Genomic DNA, 20,828 nt, shown 5'->3' on the forward strand with positions numbered 1-20,828 from the left:
CTCTGTCGCTAAACAGTTTAGCGACGGATTAGCGTCGGCTTAGCGACGGATAGCTTCCATCGCAAAATTATAGCGACGGAAACTATCTGTCGCAAATTCCATCGCTAATTTGCGACGAATTAGCGAATGCCATGATTCATCGCAAGGCCGTAGTTAATATACGAAGATTTTGGTTTTGCGACAGATTAAAATCTGTCGCTATTGTAGCGACGGACTTAGCGACGAATTAAAATCCGTCGCAAAAACATTGGCCAATTCACATTTACGATGGATTAATATTCGTCCCTAATCCGTCACTAAATTGGACGCCGGTAGTAAATAGTGACAGAAAATATCTGTCGCAAACAAGAAAAAAATTAAAAAAAAATTGTTTGAAACATAAATATCGGGAAAAAAGTCTCGTGATACAATTTATATTTCTTGTACAATTTATATTTCCTGTGTCTAAAAAATAAAGTACATATAAAAAGCAACTAAAACAATTTATCGATCCACTATAATTTTTGCCAAGTTCTAATTATTTACAAGTGAACATTTACAGTTTTGAAACAACAAGAAGGTACAACAAATTCAACACATTAATCTAATCATCACCAAAATTTTGTGGGTCATCTTCTTCATTGTCTCGATCTGCCACTTCAGCTCCTCTACGCTAATTATCTCCAGCAACCTATAAGAGAAAATAAAGGTTAGTATTGATAAACAAAATATAATAAAATAAATTATATGCAATGCACCTAAGTTAAGGCAAACAAAGTAACATGAAATCTAACGACATACAATACATCACATGAAACTTTCATACCTGAGAGGCACTTGCAGACAAAGTTTCTCTATCCCAAAACAAATTACACAACTCATTACGGACAATGTCGAAAATTGCTTCATATAAATAGTCACGCATTGTGTCCTTAACGAGCTGGCGTACACCATCCCAAGAATTAGGCGGGTCAGTCGGATGCTTGGAGTTGATGCTGACAGGAGAACTTTGTAAGTCGTGACTGCAGGAATCAACGATTGGTGAGGTATTCATATTACTCCCAAAACCGAACACACGACCCTTTTTGGGTTCACCTATTGCAGTCACCCATGCTGCAGGATCAAAAGGTGGATGTTGAGTGGAGTCATCGTCATATCGCTCTACCATCTGTTGCTCATATGACTCCTACAAAGTAATGATTACAGTATGAATTAATAATTAAGAATTACAATGTTTATGATAACTTATATATTATAATGTTTATTAATACAATAAATACATACAATTGTCGTTCTCGCCTTCTCTGATATGAACTCTTTCGTGGTCTTACGTTTATGTGTTTCAACAAACACATCCTTGTATGACACAATGCCTCATTTTTCTACTTCCTACAAAGTTAAATGATAAAAAAATTATTTAACAGGTTCGCAACAATACTTATAAAATTGACAATATATAAATTGATGAGTTACCATTTTCTTCAGGTGGCTCCCAAAAGTCCTATATCCACATGTGTGTAGATGGGCATCGAGCATTTTTGCTCAGTTTTGTGCAGTCTCCGCTGAGCGGTTTCGAAATTCATGCCCCGCCCACTTGTCGCACATTGCATCCCAAACATCTGACCTGATAGTAGAAGGTTCATGGCCCTTCCACTGCAGTGGATCATCTATCCTGCCAGATGCTTTTCTTGTTGCAGTCTTCATATTGTGCAGCATGTCTCCAAATTGATTGGCAGTCACCTTCTGCCACACCTTCCTCGCATCATGCTCCTCCATCGTAGTCGCGAAGCGATTCGAAGCCTACAAATATTTTCAGAAAGTTAGTAGACATGACTATAACAAAAAATTAAATATAAAACACATTAACTATGAGAAACGATTGTATACCATAAATGAGGACCACAATCTGTCCAACACCTCCTTCGGATACTCTTTTCATTGAGCGATCGGTCCTGATAGATGTTGAACTAGTGAATTCCTAATCTCTCGTATTGCTTCTTGTGGCTCGAACCTCGCGCTGCACATGAATTGGTATACATTAACTATCAATATATAATATTTATAAGATAAGTATAGGATAAGTGAAAATGAAATACTTATGATCGATTATCGATATATACTATTTGAATGAGTCTTCTTCTGTCAGACTGATAAGACCCTGCATCCAGCATTGTCTCATGACTTGTATAAACAGCTGGTGTAGGTGGGTCATGTGCAGGCAAAACATCATCTATAGAAAAATGAGTTAGAAATTCACAAAACGTGCATTTAAACTAATCAAGTATATAATTAGTTAAATGATATACCTATCAAAGCAGCCCATGAAGATGAAGGTTGAGACTGGCTACCACTGGGTGATCGACCACTATAACCTCTATTAACCATATTCTAACAAATAAAAAATGTCATGCAATATATTCAAACATTTCAATACATTCAAATAATTCAAATCATTCACATCAAATATTGCAATACATTCAAATCATTCAAACATGTTACAATACATTCAAATCATAATTCTATATGTATCGAAGATACATTCTAACAAATAAAAAATGTCATGCAATACATTCAAACATTGCAATGCATTCAAACATCGCAATACCTTCAAATCATTGCACTACATTTCAATACATTCAAGTAATTCAAATCATTCACATCAAATAGAGGTTTATATTACAAGATTTATTTCACTAGCTCGAGAATTCTTTCTCATCACTTGTTTGACTTTCATATTCTTCTTCTTCCTCCTCCTCTTCTTCATCTTCTTTTTCTTCTTCTTTATCCGCCCATCCACTTGGTATATCATTTGGATCACATTCTTTCATGAATATTTCATCGACCAATGGAGATATGACATGCATACCATGCGCGACATCGTGACCATAAGAGAAGTCATACATATCATCTGATTCATAGTAATCACTCTCTTCAGTTAACTTGTCTTCTTGTAACTGATCATACTCGGGGTATAGTTTGAACTTCACCTTGCAAACTGCCCACCATTCATTTCTAACTTATGGACATCGTACGTGAGAACACCGTCATCCCACAGTACTTTTAGTTCAGCAATCAATGGCCTTAAATATACATTAAGATTTTGGTCTGGAGAGGTCGGACCAGAGATCAATAGAGACAAGAAAAGATTTTGACGCTTCATACACAAGCTTTGAGGAAGGTTGTATGGAGTTACAAATACTAGCCAACACGAGTATGGAGTTGATCTACCCCGAAATAGATTAAATTCATCTGTACATAAATCGAGCCTAACATTTCTCACTTCATTATGAAGTTCTGATCAGTACGATCAACGTGCTTCCAAACTTTCGCGTCAACAGGATGCGTGATCTTGTCTTCATCATATTGAACTTTATTTGCATGTCATCTCATGTGTTTAGCTATCCTTGAAGACATATACAATCATTGCAATCTAGGGGTGAGAGGAAAGTAGCGAAGCGACTTGTATGACACTTCTTTTGACCTCGTGCTACCATTGCCTCTTGTCTTTGGCTTGAACCGAGGATGCCCACATGACGAGCATGATCTGCTATTTTCTTGTTCTTTGAAATACAACATGCAGTGATTTGGACAAGCATCAATCTTTTGATACCTCATACCTACAGTGTTGACCATAACCTTCGCACGATAGAAATTTTATAGCAATTTCTCATCTTTGGGCAACATATTCTTCATAATAAAGCACAAACGGTCAAAACATGATTGACCCAAATTAAACTCAAACTTCAAATTCAGTAGTTGAAGAACTGCAGACAAGATAGTGTGACTCCCGCAACCATTCCAAAGTGGCTCATCAGCATCTCTAAGTAAATCATAAAATCTGCTAGCTGCATCGTTTGATACTTCTTCCTTTATCCCAGTTGTTACATCACTAGAACCCATAGCAGAACTCAGTTCTGGTCCTGCGACATCAAATATCAAATTCATATAAGGATTATCGTGCACCACATCCACCCGTGCGTCAAAATTATTCCTAAATTCTTCACCATGAAATGTCTAATTCTGATAATCACTCACAAAACCCTTCTTGTATAGGTGATGTCTAACGCCATGAGGTTCTACAAATCGATTGTTCTTACAAATCTTCCAAGGACACCTAATCCGACCTTTGGGATCCACTGTACTAACACTTGCCGTTGCAAATTCAATAAAACTTTCAACATCATCCATATATTTAAGTGATACCTCATTGTCAACTATTCTATGATACATCCATTCACGGTTTGCAGTCATTTCGTTGTATGATGTTATGAATATTATCGTACCAGTTAAAAGAGAATCATTAGAATGCTATGATGAAGAAAATATCAAATTTATCATGCAGTAGTGGTAGATGTAATGATTTGATATATATCACACACACACACACACACACACACACATATATATATATATATATATATATATATATATATATATATATATATATATATATATATATATATATATATATATATATATATATATAATGTCATACAATCACAAGAACTATGATGCATGCATTGATAACTTAATATTTTTATGTGCAAACTATTCATAACACAATACATTCATTTGAAGCATGTTTTCATGATACAATTTCAGATGGAAGTCATAAATAAATTGAAATTAACTTCATGCAAGCATGGATACAATCATATCAAACATTGCAATACATTCAAATCATTCATATCAAAACAATGTCTAACATGTACCTGCAACAAACACACTCCAATATCCCGCTAACTACTACCATGACTAGCATGGAATCCAAACTTCAAAAATAAGAACACTTCTATTCTCATAAATTAAAATCATGCTCAACATGATCTCTGAACTCCATCAAAGCAGTCCTAGATATCCACAACTAAGTGAGTGTGTGAACAAAAAAGTGTTGCATCCAATAAATTAAATAACATGTGATGCGCCTGCATCACTTACTCACCACGAGTATTTACTCGATTTGCAGTTTTCAAAGTCCTTGTGCAGTTTTTCCCTACCTTGTGAGGTTGTGATGCGCTCGAGTGTCTACGAGTGTAAATGATGCGGAACTCGGGCCGCGGAGTCAAAATGTGGATGTTGCGTAAAACTGCAAAAGTGTGAAGACTTAGAAGGTTGTAGCCATATTAAAGAACAGAAAGTGACACGAGTAAAACAGATTTTTATAAAACATACTTGAGAGAAAAGAAGATAAGCTTCAAAGATACGTGGGAACAAAATAAAGAGTTGCAACTAGGGCACGTCACCTTGTGTTGGGACGTTGCAAGCTCAAATCTCAATAGTATCTTCCATCGATCCATCGCCTCAGCGCAGGTTTTTTTTCAATTTATAACCCGAAGAAACTGCACCATGTGATGATAGCTTAAAACTTTAAGGCTTGGACCCCTGATCCCAGGGCTTATGCTATGCATTAGCTTGCGCAGAAGAGTGATGCCCATGAGAATCAAACCTTGACTGCCCGTCAAGCAGCATTTGTAACCACAGAGAGAGAGGGGAGGGCACGGCAGGGGTTGCCGACCCTCCGGCAACCCGAAAGAGAGAGAGGAGGGTGGGCCCTCCAGCAACCACAGAGAGAGAGGGGGGCGGGAGATGCGGCAGAGGAGCATCGGCCTACTGTCGGCCTTCCGGCAACCACAAAGAGAGAGGGGACGGCACAGCAAGGGTTGTCGGCCCTCCGACAACCTGAAAGAGAGAGAGAGGAGGGCGGGTCGTCCGGCAACCACAGAGAGAGAGGGGGCGGGAGATGCAGCAGGGGGCCACCGGCCTCCCGGCGACCACAGAGAGAGAGGGGAGGGCACGATAGGGGTTGTCGGCCCTCTGGCAACCCGAAAGAGAGAGAGGGGGGCAGGCCCTCCTGCAACTACAAAGAGAAAGGGGGGGGGGGATGCGGCAGGGGTCGATGGAAGGAAAAAGAAAAGAAAAGAAGAAGAAGAAGAAGAAGAAGATAGAGGGGTGAGAGGTCACCTGCGATTGTCGGACGGGAGGTCGACGGGCGGCGGGCGGGCGACGAGAGGTCGCGGAGCAGCGAACGGGCGACGGGAGCTCGACAGGCAGGCGACAGCAGAAAAAGAAAGGGAAAAGGGGTTCACATTAGGGATTTATGAGAAATTTAACGACGGATTAACAACGACCAAATTTTGTTGCAACTTTGCAACGGAGTAGCGACAGAAAATTTATGTTGCTGAGCCATCGTGCATTCACGACGGAGTTTGAGACAGAATTTGGTCGTCGCTAACTCACGACGAATTCGCGACGACATGTTTTCCGTCGCTAATTCCACAAATATTTCGAACATTAGCGACATATATTTTTCTCTCGCTAATCCGTCGTAAATGGGCGACGAAAAAAAACTGTCAGAAATATTCATCGCTAATTGGAGTTTTTCTTGTAGTGACAGTAAATAAAAGGTCCAATCCGCCATGTATAATAAGATCAAAATCAACAAGGCAACTTCTTCAACTGCTCTTGGTATAGTATCTTAGGACAACGGCAAACCTAAAATCAGTAGCGGTATGAGGAACTGCAAAATCTTTATCACAAACTCGGGGGGTTTATCTGGATTCTGGATTGCAAGGCTCTTGTTTGGTGGGAACATACTTTTTCTTCAAGGTGAAAGTTGAGACATCAAGCTTGCCTATACAGTACTGCGCCATCATGTCCTTGGCTGCATTATTGTGACCCACATCTTCAAAATCATTTGTCACATCTTTTTCTGCTAAAGGACAGACCTAGCTTGGTATCTGTTAGATTATTTTCCCAATCACATTGTTTCACAATCAACATCATGATAAAAATATGAATAGGTATTAAAATAATAAACATGATTAACAGTCGATCGAAATGAAAACAGGGAGCAGACATGTTGAATTCCATATTATACCAAAATCCAAACAAATAAAAAGGACCAAACAGATGCATAGAACATAATAAAAATAATACAAACATGTTAATACTATGTAACAGGCTAAAACGTATAAAAATACTCCCCTTAGAGAAGATTTACCTCCACATAAGATGATAGTAAATTCACTTTTATTAGATATATTTTTTTCCTTAGATGAGGTGTTGTTTCTTGGTCTTGTAAGAAACAGGGTTGTGTGGCTCAGCAAACTCAAGAAGTTGGGTATGTTGTTTGCAATGATGTTGTTATTTTTACTGTTTAAATAAGTTGCTTCATTAGCGATTTGAAACACAGTACAAATTTACTGTGACAACCAAGCAACAATCACTCTTATGTATTGTGGAGCAGATAGTTTTAAAAGCAAACATATAATGATAAATTATATTCATGATATGATTGAAAAGAATAAAATTATAGTCAATTATTTACCAACTTCTGATATGATTGTGAATCTTTTAACCAATGGCATATTTGAAAAATTGTTTTCAAAACATGTATCCCGTGGGATTAAGATATGTCTAATTGAGATATCTAGCTGGATGAGTAAATATGTGATACATTATTTATTTATTTTATGTAAGAGCAAGACTCCAATAGTGGGTGAAAAAACCATGCATTATGATTTGACTTTCATGGCCAAGTGGGAGATGTTAGCCATATATTGCAACTGAGGTGGGCCATGTCGCTCCTCACATGCATGGGTTCATGCGTTAATGAGAGAGTAAAGCTCATTCTCTCATTAACACATGGATTTCCTGTTATTGGGCATATTCAAAATACGTTTGTAAACCTAATTGTAAAAACTTTTTTGAAATAAAAACAGATTTGCGTACTTGTTTTCTTGGGTATGTTTTGCATGGTTAATCGCTCTTAATTCGGGCTGGAAAATGGCTACCTAGGGGAGGGTTATATATACCCAGCCCCTCATGAACGCGGAGGCAAGAAACCTAGTGTTAAAAAGTACTATGAAGCATGAAGCAAGAAGCAAGATTCGTTTTAGAAGTGATTAGGGAAGCATGTAAGAAACAAAAAAAATGAAACAAGGGAGAAGCGAGAGGAAAGCTAAAAATAAATAATAACATGAAAAATACAAAAATCAAAAGAAAAGCCTAGTAAGAAGCGAAAGGGAAACAAGTGAAAAACAAAAACAATGTGAAAAGAAAACAATTTTAGGAGTGGTAAGCACATTTCCCCTAGATGGGAAGCGAGCTTTCCCTAAGCTTCGCACTTAACTAGGAGGTCACGTGCACCATGTACTTAGCAGCTGATGCTAGCATTGATGTCCAGTGCCCTAACGTGACCCTGTAATAAAGGTCTTGTGCAAGTGTGTGTGCCATATGAGACCCTTTAATTAATAGGGCAGATGTTGCTTGTTATGCTATGTATGAACCACAACTACCTTAAAACCAGTCACACTTTTTTAGGCCAACTGGCCCATTACCATGAATGTCAAAGTTTTGATTTTTGAGCTGTGATACATGGACACGATATCTGGGGGCATGGTGACACGACTGGACACGTTGACTGAACATTGACATGAATGGATATTGTTCTCATTTTTAAAAAATTTAAATATATTAAATATAAAAATTAATTTTATCCTGACCTATTTTTTTAAAAAAAAAAATTGAGCTTGCATGTCGAACTCACAGTGGGTGTCGGGCCGTACCCATATCTTTGTGATACTTAGCTATTTCTGATATGAATCTGGCCTATTGTTTTTCAGATTTGGATCTTACAATAAGATCTAAATGTGGATTTGAATAAGATTCGATTTTCTAAATTGTATTTCTTCCATATTAAATCAGATCACATTTGGATCAAATACAAACTGATTGTTTTTTTCAATATGTAACTTTCTTTTTTCATTTTTTACATGATCCAGTACTACCACATATTTTGCAACCGTATTTAACCCTTCCATATCAGATCCGAATTCAGATTCTTGTCTAATAAGATCCGGCCCATTTCTGATCCGATGGAACGCCTGCGATTTCATGCCTTCAAATGTCAAGTCCACAAATCAGAGGGTTAATATAGTTAGGTTCAGTTTTGCATCCCTTGCCTCATTTCTTGGCAAGCAAAAAAAAAAAACGGCAATAATCAATAAAGTTAAGCATTAATAAGATCCTGCCACCTTTATAGTTAAGTTGTATGGAGGCATTAAAAAAATATTTTTAAATGTTAGAATGTAGTAGTAGTGTCACAATATTGTGGAATACTAAAATATGTGATAATTGACATTTCTCCTGATTTTACAATGAATGTGATGGCCTTTGAATTTCTTGAAAAAAAATCACAAGAAATTGATGTTATCACCGGGTTTTCTAGACTTTCTATATAGATAAATGGAAATTATTGGCTACCCTCAACTATACCATACCATCTAGTAGAAACAGCCTGTTGCATTACATTTTCTTGATTTTTGTGTGGATCAAGTCCTATAGATATGATCCATATGATTTTTCTAGTCAAAAACATGTTTCAAATTGTTTGATTGCATCATATAAATATTTTTTTTAAAGCTTCAAAAATCAATAACATATATTGTACAAAAATTTCACGATTGAGAAATCCATGTATTTACATCAAAACTACTCAATCAAAAGCGCATTCCTCAGTAAAAAGGGACATGCTGAATGCTTCTGTAAGGTCAAATGATTAAATAAAACCCACACTTATAAGTTTTAATTCGAGAGTACAGCTTTAAGTGCAATCAATATTTTCTCATATATATACATAGACATAACGAATGCACCTGTAAGGTCAAATTGATTAAATAAAACCCACACCTATAAGTTTTAATTAGTGAGTACAGCAAATTATATATATATATATATATATATATATATATATATATATATATATATATATATATATATAAACACAACTGGTCAATAGGATGACAACCATGTTTGTCCAACTCCAAGCGTTATGGTTGTGCTGGTTTAACCTGCCTTACCTAATGGTCACCATCTCGATAAAACTGTGGTGTTCTCCTATGGTCACCAAGAAATGCCACCATGCTTTGCCTTACAAGAAGAAATAGCCACATGAGAACTCAAATTTGGAATAGAGAAAGATCCTTATCTCCAAACCCGAGGTGAAGCGGACAACCCCTTGGATTCTGAGCGTGGAGAAACTTGTTTCCTTCTTTATTCTGTGTCAGGTCATCCATTTCCCAATTGGTAGTCAAAGCCGGGGCGGAGCCAAGTTATTGGGAGGGTAGGCACGTGCCCACCCTGACCCACAAAAAAGGAGGATATGGATCAAGGTGGGCAGTTCCTACGTGACCCGCATAATATGGGAAGTGCCTGACCCGCGCCCAACCCAAGGAGGGCTGACGTTCCCCAATTATCTCTCCTCCCATTATGCCCTAATCTCTCTCTCTCTGACATAGCCGGCTGCTGCCACAAGCTCTGGTTAGCTCCCAACCTAGCCCATCAAAAGAAGTTTTGAGATTGTTTCTCTCTGCCGTCGGGCTGAGCAGACGTTTCTCTCTGCGGGCAGGCTGCGTCCATCGACAAACAGGCATTTCTCGCGTTCTGTGTTTGCAAGGGGGCATCTCTCTCTCTCTCTCTCTCTCTCTCTCTCTCTCTCTCTCTCTCTCTCTCTCTCTCTCTCTCTCTCTCTCTCTCCGGGTCCCCATTTCCCTGGTGTCGTATCTTCGCCATGGGGGTCAACCTCTCGCTGGACTAATTCCTGTGTGTGTCCTTCTCTTTCGTTCATTCCCCCTCTTCTTCTATCCTGTTTTTCGGCTCTCCCTCCATTTTTTTTTCCTTTGATCTCTCTCCATCTTTTCCTCTCTTTCTCCCTCCCTCCTTCCTCCTATCCTTTCTCCTCTCCTGCCTTGGCATCTCCTGTTTCCCTCTATCCTGTTTCTGCTTTCGGTATCCCCCCCCCCTCCCGACGGCCCGTTTCGGAGGCCTCGCTCCAGATCGCTTGTTGGGCTCAAACCAGCAAGCCTTTCGTTTCATCCAGGTTGTTATCAATAACTGGGTGGGGGGGGCTGCCTTTGCTCTTCGTCGGTGGGGTATCTACGTTGTCCTTCCTTTCAGGCTCAGATATAGATTTTTTTCTTTGCTTTCGACGTCGCTGCGCTTCTCCCTTGTCGCGGGCTCGCTTCTCATCTCGAACGTTGGTTCCGCCATTCTTCTTCCGTGTGCCATCGATTCAGGTGACGGATAAGTCGTGGCAGCGTTCCTTCCATGCCCTTTGTTCTAGATCTCAGTTAAGTCTTGCCAGGCCGGGGGATTGGTGGTGTGTTGCTTGTTTCTCTCTGAATTTTCATAAGTGTCTTCACTGTCACAAGTGTGATTCCTTCTTTTTCTCTCGGCGTCACCCGGTCTGGATGCGCAGGTGTTCTGCCTTCTCTCATCCGCTCTCGGTGGGGATGTCTCTTCCATTTCAAGTTCTTGTTGGGTTGAGGTGTTATTATGCTCGTCGGAGTAATCCTCGGCTAATCAGACATCTATCTTTCTCACCGTGGGTGCAAATCGGTGATCTTCAGCAGCCGACAGATTCCTTCCTCGCGATCAAAATTGGGTCTATCTGGATCTCGGTCTGGACATCGTCCATTACTAAGGTTTCTTAGTCCTCATCTTCGGCTTTCCCTGCCTCTTTTATGGTGAAGGATAGCCTCATTCTAGCCTGGTTTCTCGATGTGCGTGTCTCCCAGCCGTCGGTTGTTCCACGTATGTCTTGTTTTCCTGACGCTTTTTCCCGAGTCTCTTTGGCGGCTCCTCCAGGTATGCTTGAATACAGTGGGGAAATCAGACCTTCATTATTCAACGTCATCGCTCGTGCTGCCTGGTATGGGCTCGCATGCCTATGCTCAGGCCTGCATTGATTTCTCTAATGCAGCTCAAATGGTCAATTTGTCTCCTTCTTGGGACCTGGCACATTTTTCATCTCTCTCCAGGACGTCGATCGTTCCGTATGGAGAAGGTCTCATTCAATCTGTCCCTTTCAATGATTTCTCTTCTCAGGACTTTGTGTTTTTTTTTTCTCCTTCTGTGCGGGTTCCTCGGCCTACTTTTTCTTGTGTGCCTTCCCAAGTCTCGTTGGTGATGCCTTCAGGTTTGCTTGCTCGAGGTGGGCTTGTGGTGCTTCTGCCTTCCCCTTCACAACTCATGTCGCCAGGTTTGGGTTCGCAATGCCATGCCAAGGCCTACTCTCATTTTCATTCTCCAGTTAAGTCGGTCATTTCTTTGCATCCTTGGGACCCAACATTTTTTTTACCGTCTCTCTTTTCAGTTGTTGCTCGGTGGCGCGGGTGGATAGTCTTGCTCGTGGTGACCTTAGTTCAATCTCTTCCTTTATTCCCTTTCCATCTCGAAGTTCTGCTTTCTCTGTTATCCATATTATGGTAATTCATGCTTTCTCCAACCAGACCAACAACTGCATGGTGATTGGCTTCTCGGATCCTCATCCTCACCCCTTTTCCCCTCATGCTCTGGTGGTTATCTCATATTCCCTGCGTCCGATTTTTTCTCCTATCATTACCCCTGGCGGCGGTCTGTCGGGGGGGGGGGGGGTGTTGACCCACTTGCCTTCTTCTCAACTCCATCTGCATCCCAGTTCGCACCTTCTGGGTATGGAGATTGGCGACGTTGCTCTGCTGCTAGATATCTCTCTTTTCGCATCTCAGCTGCTAACTCTATCGGTTGTCATGGATTCAACTATTTCTGGTCTCCATTCTGTTTTTTGGGATATCTTCCCCCCCCCCCCCTTCTATTTCGTTCAGTTCTTCGCAGGATGACTCTCTCATCGAGAATGTTCGGCGTTCCCCCATTGGTAACCATAGACAGAGGAGGGTTGTCTTTCCTGCCTCAGTTTCTCTTGGTTGGTCTCCTCGTAGATCGCCCAGGTCGCGATAGCCACAGGTCTTTTCAGATTTTTTGTTATGAAGCTCGTTTGTTGGAATATTAGGGGCCTCAATTCTGTCCCCAAGTGCTTATTTTTAGCGAGTTGGATTAGACAGGCTCATGCTGACCTGTTTGCCATTTGTGAAACAAAAATGGCTGACATCCCGCTTGCGGTCGCTTCTTCCATTTAGCGGGGTGCGGATTTTTTTTAAGCCCGCGGTCCACCATGTCGGTGATATTCTCCTCTTTGATAAGAAGTCTTTAAATTTATCGTAGCTGGACGTGGGTCTCTACTCTTTGTCTGTTGCCTTCAGCTTACAGTCGGTTGGTTGGAGAGCAGTAGTGTCTGTAGTTTATGAACCCAATCTCGCTGCCAAGAGGCCCGCGTTTTGGGATGACCTTGACAGGGTGGTTACTTCTAATGATCAATGTCACCTTATTATAGGCAATTTCAATTGTTTGCTTTCTCTTCATGATTCCAATTCTATCATCCTTCCTAATCCCTCTATTTGAGGCTTCCAAGACTTTGTTCACTGGCATCTCCTTTATCATCTTCCTCTTACCGATGAGCGCTTCTCTTGGTTGAATAGGCAGTCACGCCCGTGCTGTCGGGTTCTTGACAGGGTATTTGTCACCCCTTCTTTGTTGGACCTCATCACTGACGTTAATTGTGTCTTGCTTGCACCCTTTATATCTGACCATGGTCAGTTCATCACTCTTTGGGGGATGACTTCTCCTTCACCAGGAGCTTTGTTTTTTTAGCAATGGTGGCTTCAGGAGCCAGATTTCAATTCAGTTATTTCTGCCTCTTGGTCTAAACCTTCTGTCGAGCACTGGGCTGCTCTTCGGCTTATCAACAAGCTTTCGCGTCTTGCTAAGTATATCAAGACCTGAATCCATAATTGCAACGTTGTTAAATTTCAGCATTTGGATGCCTGGGAGCATGAGCTTTTTGAATTGTACCAGTCTATGTCTTCCTCTGGTGCTTTTTCTAAACCTCAACTTTTGAGTTTTCAGGCCAGGTTCATTGACCTATCTATGCTATTGAATAACTGGAGAGTCAGGGATGAAATTCGTTGGAAGCAGCGATCCAGGGTGAATTGGCTCAAAGTCAGTGATGGCAACACTAAATTTTTTCACACCTATGCGTCCCATCGTCATCAGAGGAAGGTCGTTCCTTCTACCTCCATTGGGGGTGTCTACTTCTTTGATCAGCTTGTCAACCCGATCGTCACACGCTATTTCAAGTTTATTTATGCCTCTTCGGTGGTTGCAGAGGGGAAAATTGTGTCTATCATGCTACAAGCGATCTCTCATGACCAAGCTTGTACTTTATAAAGAAGATCCTTGGATGTTGAGATCCTTCGTGCTATCAAGGATTTGTATGGTTGGAAAGCGTCGGCTTTGATGGGTTCCATGTTGACTTTTTCAGGATTTTCTGGGATTCTGTCAAACCATACGTGGTTAGCCACTTCAAAGAGTTTTATCGCAATTTCAGGCTACCTCACCCTTTTCATTTAGCCATTATTTTGCTTATTCCTAAATATGTCGACGCTTCGGATATCTCTCAATTTCGCCCGATCTCGATGATGAGTGCTCTTTACCGTATGATTGCCAAGGTTTTGGCAAATAGGCTGAAATCGGTGGCTCAGCAGGTCTTCTCGAACTCTCAGTTTGCCTTCATCCATAATAAGAGGGTTTGTCATTCTTTTATCATGGCAACCGAGGTTGTGCACTCTTTGCATCTTTGCGGTCAACCTTCTTTCATTCTTAAAATAAATTTTCATAAGGCCCTTGATTTTGTGCAATGGCCCTTTTAATTTCGAATGTTATCGAACTTCGGGTTTGGTCGTCGGTTCTTTGGTTGGGTTAGGAAACTAGTATTGAATGCCCAGACTATGCTAAATATCAACGACACTTTCGGGGAACGGTTCAAGCTGGAGTGGGGTCTGCGTCAAGGTTACCCTCTTTCGCCTTTATTGTTCAATGTGATCGTTGAGGGTTTTACTGTGCTGCTTAAGCAAGCCGCTGGCTGCAGTTTCATCGATCCCTTACCAGTCCAGGACTTCTATGCTCATGCTCTTATTTATGCTGATGATATGATCATTTTCGACCGTGCTAGTGTTCAGCAAATGCTTCGATTCAAGCTTATTCTTCACTTTTTTTTCTCTCTTTTCGACCTTTCTCTCAATGAGCAAAAGTGTTCCCTTTCTGTATTCTACGTCCAACCCTCTATGTTAGCTGCTGGGATGAAGATTTTTAATTATGTTATATCTGAGCTGCCTATGTTGTACTTGGGTTTGCCGTTACAAGTTAAGTGTCTTTCCTCTGTGGCCTAGGCTCCGATGCTTCTTAAAGTTAAGCATAAATTACTCTTGTGGCAAGCTTCTTATCTCTCGTACGTTGTCCGCCTAACTTTAGTGAAGCACGTTCTCTCGACCATTTTGGAATTCTTCATGTCCATGTTTTTTATGCCTGTGGGTGTGGAGAAGCAACTGACACGTCTGTTGGTAGGCTTCCTTTGGTCTGAGTGTCATCTCAAGGGTAAGCGCCACCTAGTTGGCTGGTGTTCGGTAGTCTTGCCGCGTTCTATGGCCGATTTAGGTATTTTTGCGCCCATACTCAGGAGCATTTCCCTGGTCTCTAAGGAATGTTGGCTTGCTCATCAACCAGATAATCGTTGCGCTAGTTTTATTCTCTCTAAGTATGAGCCTCTTTCTCTCCTTCTGCTTTTCCTTCGCTTGTGGTATGGAGCGTTTTTCCATTTGCGTAAGTCATGGTTGTCGGCTTTAACTTTCTTCAACGACAATTTTGATGATCCTGTCGATATTGGTAACTGAGTGCATTGGGCTATTGCTCCTATCGAAAAGTTTCTGACCAACAAAGTCTATAGATCATTGCTTCTCCCAGGGGCAGCCTGGTTGCTCGAATCTGTGCTCTGGGCGAAGGGCCCTTCACCACGTTCTCGGGTCCTGGCTTGGTTAATCTTGTACGATAAGGTCCAAACTCACTCTACCTTAAAGAGGTGGGGCTTCCAGCTTTCGAGCTGGTGTGTGCTTTGTCATGCTGCTGAAGAATCCTTGTTTCACCCCTTCTGGTCTTGCCCTACCTTTGTGGAGATCTTTCGTAGGACTTGAAGGCACTTAGAGATCTTGGTCATGGAAGAGTCCTTTGTGCTCGACCTCATCTTGGGTCTGGCCTGCCTTCGGTGCAGTAAGCGGTGGCAGTTAATCTAGAGGTCGTGGTTGTTTACCACTTGGTGGTTCGTTTGGATGGCGCGCAACGATGCCCTGTTTCAGGAATCTCTGGTTGACATTAATCATCTTGCGCAAAAAAACTTAGTAGACCTTTACGCGATCCTGTGTATTCATTTTCTCGATCTAACGTTTCCTCCAATTGTCGTTGCGCTCCCTCCGGACCTTATTGGTTTTGCGGCTCCTACGTGAGCCGCTTGTTTTTCGTTTGTTTTGCTCCTGCTTGTTTCTGTTTTGTTTTGTTTTTCTGCTTTTGTTCTCTTTGGGTTCAACTCTGTTGACCCTTTATGTGGCTATGTTGAAATCATGTTTCAGCTCTCTCTTTTCGACCCTCTGCCATACCTAAGATGGCATTGCCTCCACTGGTCTAGCCTCTGCCATGTGTTGTTCACACGTGTCCTCTCTCTCCCTAAAACTACAGTGTTGTCTAGCGGCAACCTTCAACCGGGTAACATGCACCCTCCCCCTCTTTGTTTAGGAGGGGTCAGGCCCTCAGGCACGCTACTTGTGCCCTACGTGCCACCTCTCCAACACTGTGGCATGTCACTACATTCTTCTTGTTCTTCTTTTCATTTTTCTTTTTCAAATTATGCCCTAAATAGACTTCTGATTTTAAGGGTTTTATTTTTTTTTCAATTAGCAAGGTAGGATGTTTGTTAGGATTTAGTTTTTTTATTTAGCTTATTTTTTAAATAACATGAATGTTTAATTGGAGTTTTAGGGTTTTTATGTATTTTTTTAATTTGCATTAGGCATATAATGAATGTCTGATTTTGATTAGAATATTAAGGATTTTTTAATTTGCATAAATCTATGAATCTTTTAAGATTTAGGGCATTACTTTGGATTTTTTAAATGACATAAATATTTAATTAGGGTTTTAATTTTTTATGTCCTTTTCGTTATCATAATGTATGATAATAAAATAAACATTTTGATTTTACAAGTTTTATTTATTTTTTCCAATTAGTATAATATATGGTGTTTGTTAGGGATTAGGTTTTTTATCTAGTTTATTTTTTAAATAACATGAATGTTTAATTTGGGTTTTAAGGTTTTTGTATATTTTTTAAATTAGCAGGAAGCAATTAATGTATGCTCGATTTTGGTTAGACAATTAGGGTTTTTTCAATTTGCATAAATTTATAATTTTTTTAGAAATTAAGGTATTAATTTTGGTTTTTTCAAATGACATGAATGTTTAATTAAGAGTTTCAGTTTTTTTTTTATGTTTTTTTTCTTAAAAATTAACATGAATGTTTTGATTTTAAGGGTTTTATTTGCTTTTCTAGCATAATATATGATACTTGTTAGGGTTTTTTGTTTTTTATTTAGTTTATTTTTTTTATATAGCATAAATATTTAATTAAGGTTTTGAGGTTTTTTTATGTTTCCTAATTAGCTCATGCTTGATTTTAATTAGAATATTAGGATTTTTTCAATGAACTTAAATTCATAAACTTTTTAGATATTAGGGTATTGATTTGCATTTTCGAAAGTTGACAAGACGTCATTGACAACCCTCAGTAGGGGTGACTTGTGAATGTCATCAAGTTGACTAGACGTCATAAATAGTGTTCCTTGCGGCAAGGTTGAAGCTAGGTGTACTATCAATCAGAGGCCTGCCGAGTGCTGCAAGTGATGGGATTGTTTTCCCCTTGGCCTAGAAAAAAAAAATGTTAGAAAAATAAATATTTAGTGGTTGTGATCCATAAACCAGTGGCTCCAGCATGAGCTGCCTGGACCAGCACCGTTGGTAGGAGCTGTCAGTGTGCATCTCCTTGGGGTAGGACGTTACAGGTTCAAACCCCAGTGGTACGTTGAATAGTAACAGGTGGGGTCTGCCCAACCCAGCTTGCCTTTCAAAAAAACTAAAATATGAGCTGCCTGACAGCAACTCATGGGCCGATTGATGTTTACATCCAGCAATTAACCATTGCTTAAATTCTTCCTTTTCTTTTTTTTTTTAGGTTGATGATGAAAATCAAAGAGGGATTTTTGGAGAAACTACACAACAACTATCGTGAGAAATTGATTGAAAGTTTAAAACGGCAATTTATTGCCAGATTTTCAAAGCGTGACAAATATCGTGCGATTTTACATTTTTAACAGATATTGAAACCCCCCAAGTTTTTTATTTTTAAATATATTTTATTATAAAAATATATTTTATTATAAAAATATATTTTATATTACTTATTTATTTTTTATTGCCAAGATTTTGCCAAAAAAACACGAGATTTATGAAAGATTTCAAAATCTCCCGAGTTTTTGACTGCCAATATTTTGCCGTTTTTAACTTTTGTCACTGTGACAACAACAAACCACTGTAATTGTACTAAAACCGTAGAACAAAAAGAGGAAAAACGAGAAGACCAATCAATCTCCATCCTTCCTCTAAAGCTCCCCTCTTTAATGCCCCAACCTCTCCGATCCTTAATCCTACCTCCGCCGGCCGCACCCCTCCGAAGATCACCGGCCATCTTCCGGAGATCACCGGTACTCTCTCTCTCTCTCTCTGAAAGTCAAAGGGGTAAGTTTTGGGGATCAATTGGCCAGAAAGAGATAGATCCCAGATCAGTATCCCTGCTCACCATGTGTTTGTAGATATGCCTCAAACAACTTTTTTTGCGAGGCCCCAACGGTAAGTAGTATTATCCAATGTTACCACTGCAAGCTAAGTGTTGGATGCCCCAAAGGGGTTTGGCGTAGTGAGATGGGGCCTAATCTGCTAGGCGGGCCGTTTAGGTTCAAATCCCATGGGCGTCACCCCTCGCGCAAGCCGAAATATGGCGACTCCCTGTCAGAACAACGATAAGTACGGCATACATAACTGTTAAAATTGCCTGAAAGAGTTGCCATCTTACAAATCAGCATATCATTTTATCGTTTACCTTTTTCTTTTGTTTGTGTTTAAATTCTGAATTAGCTGATTATGCCTGATCCTAACAAAGAGATCAAACGGGTTGCTTCTTCAGTCACAAAGCAACAATCCACAATTTTGTATCCAACCAAACGTGTAAGAAATTAAATCCTAGATAACTTTTCCAAATTTTGAAGTGCATCGAAACACAAGATTTTTAAAACTAAAAAAGCCGAGGTCTGAAAAACTATATAAATATTAACACAAAAAATTAAATATCTGGGTGGTGTACAACTGTATCTTGACTTCCTGGATTTATAATGTTGAAAATTTCATGTCTCATGTTTCATTATTGCTCTTATTTTCATTTATTCCTTTGCAACCACTTGAATTTCATGTTAGTTGGATGTTTGACACTGTGAACGAGAATTACAACCAGCTACAAGCAAGCACTCAAGCTGGTATTTGAGTTTTTGTAAATTAATCAAATTTGTATGTACTAGATATGTTATAGTTTGCTTCCTTGGTTTGAGTTTTTATGAATGTTTTTAGACTCTATATTTTGCTTCTCTTGTTGCCATTGTGTGTAATTGATAGACCGTATTATTATCTAGAGAAGCTGAGTGTTTCTCTTTTAGCTTTTGAAACGTCAATTCTGATGCAGATAGACTGTAGATCAGTTTGATGGGGGAAAAGAATAGCACAGTGCCTACTTTTGAGACTTTGGATGTGAATGCAAGATCCTTCTTTTCTTCAGCTCCTCCACTGAAAGATGGTGATGATGTTGTTACGAAAATAAAAGAATTCATTGCTCAGCATGCTGAATCTGTTGGCACGTTTTCCTTTTTCTCCTCTTTTCTATTTCCAATCATGTTTGGTGGTTGCAGTACATGAAACATATGCATATGCAAGCACACATTGACACACTTTTATTGTTTATTTTTTTATCCAAATTGTACAGAGAGTAGGAGGCTCATTGGTATTGTTTGTGTAACTTCGGGGGGTACTACTGTTCCTTTGGAGCACCGTTGTGTTCGATTTATCGACAATTTTAGTTCAGGCCATCGTGGCGCAGCCTCCACTGAGTATTCTTTTTTTTTACATTTTGTATTCTATTTAGTTTAACCAAAACTTTTATTACAATAAATTATTTATCGGATATGTGCAGGTATTTTATAAAGGCTGGATATGCAGTTATCTTTCTCCATAGACGGTACTTGTGTCGAGCTTACTTTTTTGTCCCATTCAACATATTGTAGATATTGATTTGTTGTCAGCTATATCAATTGTTGCCTGTTTGTTTCCAGTGGGACATGCCAACCTTATTTTAGGGATCTTCCAGAAGATTCTTTTATGGAGTATTTCGAGCTCAGTGATGAGCTGACCATTAATGGTATGAATTCTATAAATTGTTTGCAGTTAAATTTGATCACCTATGTTACTGTAGGGCTTTATGCACTTGCATCTTGACATAGATTGCTTAAATGGGGTTTACCCTTTGCTCCTAAATCCTGAAAACCTCAGTAACCAATAATTTGGGATCTTATCGAAGAAGTTCAAAATGGCATAACTCTATGTGCTCACATCCAAAGATGTGATCTGAGCATAAACAGTATACCCAGTTGCTAGGGCTGGAGATTTTGTGGAGGGGCCATTATTTATTGGAAGCATAGCATCAATTGCACCCTCTGCTTGGCTGGTTTGCTCCTTTATATTCTTTAACTCTTAGATTTATTATTTTCTTTTTGACATTCAAGCAAAAGCTTATCAGTATCCCTTTTTTTTATAGTCAAAGGGAAACCCCCCCCATTCTGTCACAGGGATACTCCATTTTAACTGTTGTTCTGTATTCCTTTATATTCACGTCATATTATAGAAATGGCCGTATCCCCGTTTCAGCAGCTGCATCCATGTGAAATAGCCCCCATCACCGACCGTATATTGGTTGGCCTCCGGTTGGTAAAACC

The 20,828-nt window shown here is 39.8% G+C and overlaps 1 protein-coding gene across 1 annotated transcript in view; it reads left to right on the forward strand.

The window, feature by feature from the left end:
• Window positions 1–19,267: 19,267 nt before the first annotated feature.
• The window catches only part of LOC149848799 (phosphopantothenate--cysteine ligase 2-like), a 47,284-nt gene continuing 45,723 nt past the window's right edge, over window positions 19,268–20,828 (forward strand). Inside the window, exons 1-4 of the mRNA XM_090005285.1 lie at window positions 19,268–19,322; window positions 19,823–19,946; window positions 20,030–20,074; window positions 20,169–20,254. Coding sequence (XP_089861411.1) covers window positions 19,268–19,322; window positions 19,823–19,946; window positions 20,030–20,074; window positions 20,169–20,254 — 310 coding nt within the window. The remainder of the gene's footprint in view (window positions 19,323–19,822; window positions 19,947–20,029; window positions 20,075–20,168; window positions 20,255–20,828) is intronic.

This window comes from Nuphar pumila, chromosome 1, assembly GCF_984573655.1.
Source record: "Nuphar pumila chromosome 1, dmNupPumi1.hap1.1, whole genome shotgun sequence".
NCBI classification, from domain to species: domain Eukaryota; kingdom Viridiplantae; phylum Streptophyta; class Magnoliopsida; order Nymphaeales; family Nymphaeaceae; genus Nuphar; species Nuphar pumila.